The sequence below is a fragment of the Bos javanicus genome, chromosome 8 (assembly GCF_032452875.1).
Source record: "Bos javanicus breed banteng chromosome 8, ARS-OSU_banteng_1.0, whole genome shotgun sequence".
Taxonomy (NCBI): domain Eukaryota; kingdom Metazoa; phylum Chordata; class Mammalia; order Artiodactyla; family Bovidae; genus Bos; species Bos javanicus.
The window spans coordinates 60,789,953-60,794,642 of NC_083875.1; the positions used below are offsets into that span (position 1 = coordinate 60,789,953).

At 47.0% G+C, this 4,690-nt stretch overlaps 1 protein-coding gene across 1 annotated transcript; it reads left to right on the forward strand.

The window, feature by feature from the left end:
- Positions 1-3,076: 3,076 nt before the first annotated feature.
- LOC133253429 (olfactory receptor 13C7-like) lies at positions 3,077-4,036 on the forward strand. Its single transcript, XM_061427057.1, has one exon. It carries the CDS (start codon positions 3,077-3,079, stop codon positions 4,034-4,036), a length of 960 nt encoding a protein of 319 aa, XP_061283041.1.
- Positions 4,037-4,690: the final 654 nt, after the last annotated feature.

Below are 4,690 nucleotides of genomic sequence, written 5' to 3' on the forward strand. Positions count from 1 at the left end.
TCCATGGGGTTGCAAAGAGTTGGACACGACTAAGCGACTAACACAACAACATACAAGCACAGACTTGGGGTGATGGGGCTTGACTACAGCGCAGGAGAAAAGACTTGGCATCTGAATGAGTCATGTAATCATTGACCAGCAGGCTGCTGGACTCTATTAATGGGATTATGATATTAAGAGAGAAGGAAGGGAGGGAGGGAGAGAAGGAAGGAGGGAGAAAGGAAGCAGGCAGTAAACTTCCTCAGATGTCTTCAACATAATTGGATCTTGGGGATGTTATCCCAGAAGGATACAAAGTTTCTAAATGTGTCAACTCACTTTCCAAACTTTAAATGACTTCAGGGACAAAATGGTCCCAAGGAACAGACTGGAATTTAAATTATCTTCTAAGGGTGATGGCCAGTCCTTTGGAAATTGTACCCTGAGTGCTGGAGACACAGGGCAGACGACTGGCTGGACCCTTCACCTGTCACACATTCTGAACCCTCACCCTGATACTTCCCACCTGGCATTGCTCTTTCTGATATGTGGCCTCTTCCCAACCCTTAGGAAGCAGATCCTTCTTGCTCACCATGTCTCTGACAAAGGTAAGCGCAGGATTTGGTGACACCAAAAGTTTCATCAGTGCAGTGGCATTTCTGCTTTCAGACTTGACCATAATGGAATAGGGTTGAGAAGCCAAGGTAGGAAGCCCTTCATGGATAAGGTGTTATTCTCACAGAGGTAAATAGACCCATCAAACTGCAAGCGTCTCTCAGGTCATCTAGCCTCACCCCACTTTGTGTAGAGAGGAAAGGGTTGCCTGGGACTCCACAGCTCATAATTTTTTCTCACACAGTTGTCCCTTCTTGATTAAAACTGTGAGGCTTTTTCTTCTTTTGTAGTTAAGAATCCAACATCCAGCAATAATAATGAGCCACGAATCTGGATCTAGTGATGATGACATGGAGGGAATATTTTCTTCACAGAATCCAGGTTTGGGGAAAAGTCTGGAGGGCTGGCTGACATAGAGTGAAAACCCAGCCTGGTACTGATTTACCGTCTCAGCACAGATATCCAGGTGGTACTGTGTTCTGGGCAGGTGAGCCATGCTCAAGTTGGGGGCCATTCTCTGTACTGACCAGCCTATATAGTCAGTTTCTGGATGGTACATTTGCTCATGAGAAATATGTCTGTTTTAAAGTCCTGGGAGAAAAAGGGAGATGGACTCTTGTTTATCTTCATGCTGAAGCCAAGCTATTTCTGGACATTTGGAGGGCTGTCTGTGGAAGAGGGATTAATGTTGCAAAGAAGCAGATTTCGGCTCAATATCAAAGGGGAACTACTTCAAAGTGAAATGAGCCTCGCCAGGAAGCACAGCGCCCCACATCATTCAGGGAGCCAAAGACAGGCCAGAGGGCCACGAGGAACACAGCAAAGGGCTTTCCGCATTGGAAAGGGCACAGATTGCGAAATAAGTCCCAAGGCCTGTTGTCAATAGTGTTAGAGGCATTGTTCTGGTCGAGGATGACATAATTACTTGTGTGTGTGACTATGTGCGTGACTGTTTCCTCTGTTAGGTTTTGAGCCCCTTGAGGTTGTAGGCTGTGCCCTTCTTTGCTGTGATCCCAGCACCTAAAATAGTGCCTGCCTCAACACAGATGCTCAATAAATATGTCAGCCTGAATTGAATTACTGTGGTGCTGGCTTGGTCACAGCTATAGTGCTGGGCACCACCAGAGAAGTGTCTCAGAGCTCCCCAGGCAGGAAGGTTCCGTTATAGTTGAGGCAGGGGCTGGATGACTGAGAACATTTGAAGAGGTGGAGATATGGGAATTCATGAATATTTTAGATACAGAGCAAATAAAGGCAAATGCCCAACATCCTCAGTGTTACCTACCTTTTTTTTCCCACTGGTCCAGAATAAATCCTAGTTTGGGGAGCTCTTAGAAGTCTGAGGGGAGATTCAAGCTTCCCAGGAAGAAGGGCTGACAGGGCAGGACTCAGAACTGTGGAAACAGTCTCAGGGAGAAGCCAGTGCCTCTGGTAAGGCAGATGGAGAAAGAGGAAAAGAAGAGACAGTCCATCAGACTCTTCTTCAGCTTGGCCACAGTGCACGAAAGGGTCACTTGTGCCCCAGGTGTACCAAAGTGTCAACAAGAGGTGAAGGCCTTGGCACTGTGTCTGGGTTAATTCTCTCAATAGGCAACACCAGGCCAGAGCAGCTGTAGTCTCTCACCTTCCCCTAAGAAAGGAGGCTTGGTTTTCTGTTTTTTCCTGTTGTCAGTTTTCATTTATGTTGTCTTGTCTCCTGTGTGACTTACTCTTTTTCAATGTGTGCCAGGCGTTGTATTTGCAGAATTATTTGTGGACCTGATTTAGAGGTAGTGATGATGTTGCCTTCCTTCAAAGTAGATTTGTGTTTGCTTCTGGTAGGTATTTGGAAGCATCAAAAATTGGGGACCACCTCAGTCCAATTTCAGAGCTAGAGAAGATTTGAAGATAAGCTGCAGCACCTGTAAACACCTGTTTCTTTCTGATTAACTCTTATTCCTATGGTGTTGCCCTTTGGTTTGTTTCCAAAGGGAGGAGGCTTAGTTAGGGGTCCTTCACAGTGGGCCTTGCACTTCAGACCTGTTTCTACCTCCAGGAGGCTGTGAGTAACACTTCTTGGTCTCTCAGAGGCCACCTCCAGAAGGTGCAGATGCCCCAGCTGACACATAGCCTCAAAAGCCGGATATACTTCTCCAAATTCCTTTCTTCCTCCTGAATCCTGACTCTGTGATTCCTTGTCATCTTATCTGTCTTGCCAAGTACTTTACACAAAAGTTTTAAATCATTTGCCCAATTTAAAAGATTTTTCATCTGCAGATGAGTTAGTCCAAATTAACTCTTCATTCTTGCTGAAAAGAGAAGTACAACACCGATCTCTATCATAATTTTTCTAGAGCCCCTTAGACATGACCAGATTGTCAGAGCTCTTCTCCAGTTGCTCAACAGGGCAGAGATTTTTGCCCTTATGCCCAGGCACTTTTGGAGCCAGAGAGTGCTGAGGTTGACTGTAGAGAGTCGCTGCAGGTGACAGAGCAGAGGCACTATGGACAGGTCCAATCAGACCTCCCCGCTGGTGGAGTTCATTCTCCTGGGCCTCTCAGCCTACCCAACGCTGGAGAAAACACTCTTTGTGCTCATCGTGCTCATGTACCTGGTGATCCTGCTGGGCAATGGGGTCCTCATCCTGGTGACCATCCTTGACTCCCGCCTGCACAAACCCATGTACTTCTTCCTGGGGAACCTCTCCTTCCTGGACATCTGCTACACAACCTCCTCAGTCCCCCTCATCCTTGACAGCTTCCTGACCCCCAGGAAAACCGTCTCTTTCTCAGCCTGTTTTGGGCAGATGTTCCTCTCCTTTGCCATGGGAGCTACAGAATGTGTGCTTCTGGGCATGATGGCGTTTGATCGCTATGTGGCCATCTGCAACCCCCTGAGGTATCCTGTAGTCATGAACAAGGTTGCCTGCAGGCCTATGGCTATTGGCTCCTGGGCAGCTGGTATCACCAACTCTGTAGTTCAGACATCCCAGGCTGTGAGACTGCCATTCTGTGGGGACAATGTCATCAACCACTTCACCTGTGAGATCCTGGCTGTCCTGAAGTTGGCCTGTGCTGATATCTCCATCAATGTGGTCAGTATGGTCGTGGCCAATGTGATTTTCCTAGGAGTCCCAGTTCTGTTCATTTTTGTCTCCTATGTGTTCATCATTGCTACCATCCTGAGGATCCCCTCTGGAGAGGGGAGGAAAAAGGCCTTCTCCACCTGCTCTGCCCACCTCACAGTTGTGGTCATCTTCTACGGGACCATCCTCTTCATGTATGGGAAGCCCAAATCCAAGGACCCTCTGGGGGCAGACAAACAGGACGTTGCAGACAAGCTCACCTCCCTCTTCTATGGGGTGGTGACCCCCATGCTCAACCCCATCATCTACAGCCTCAGGAACAAGGACGTGAAGGCTGCTGTGAGGAACCTGGTGAGTCAGACACACCTAACTGAGTGACCATCACAGATTCCCAGGCTGCCAGAGTACAAGACCCCCAAATTCCTCATTGTCTTCATGGGGAAATGGTAACCCAGGGATGTCCTTAGGTTGTCAGTGGAAAGAGCCTTTTCATTTCTGGTACTGCTGGTCAGCTTCTTGGCTTCACCCAGAAACATACTGTATCATATCACAGCTGTATTTTGCTGCCTAAGTCTGAAATCCTCTGATACCAGAATTTGGTAAATAACCATTAAGAAGTTATAAATATAGTCAAAAGAGACAAATGGAAATTTTAGTGGTACTGAGACTATCAAGTATTTTGTTTGTTTGTTTGTTTTCTGTGTAGAACTGTTAACCAAAAGTGAGGTCTGGCTGCTTGTCGCTCAAAAGCCAATAAAGGGGCAAGTTGGGTAGGAAGGAAAGATTGCTTTATTTTGAAGTTTGGCAACTGAGGTAGGGGATGGCAGACTCCTGTCAAAGGTCAATTTCCACCCCAGTCCCCCAACTGACAATCAGTGGGCAAGAACTTTTACAGGTGGGGAAAGGAACTACATGAAAAAACAGCACTGTCATCTCTTGACGATTGTCTTGAAATTGATAATGGGGTGGTCTAATCAGCATCACCTTGATTAAGTACAGTTAGTCTTCAGCTCCAGGGTCCATTCATTCTTA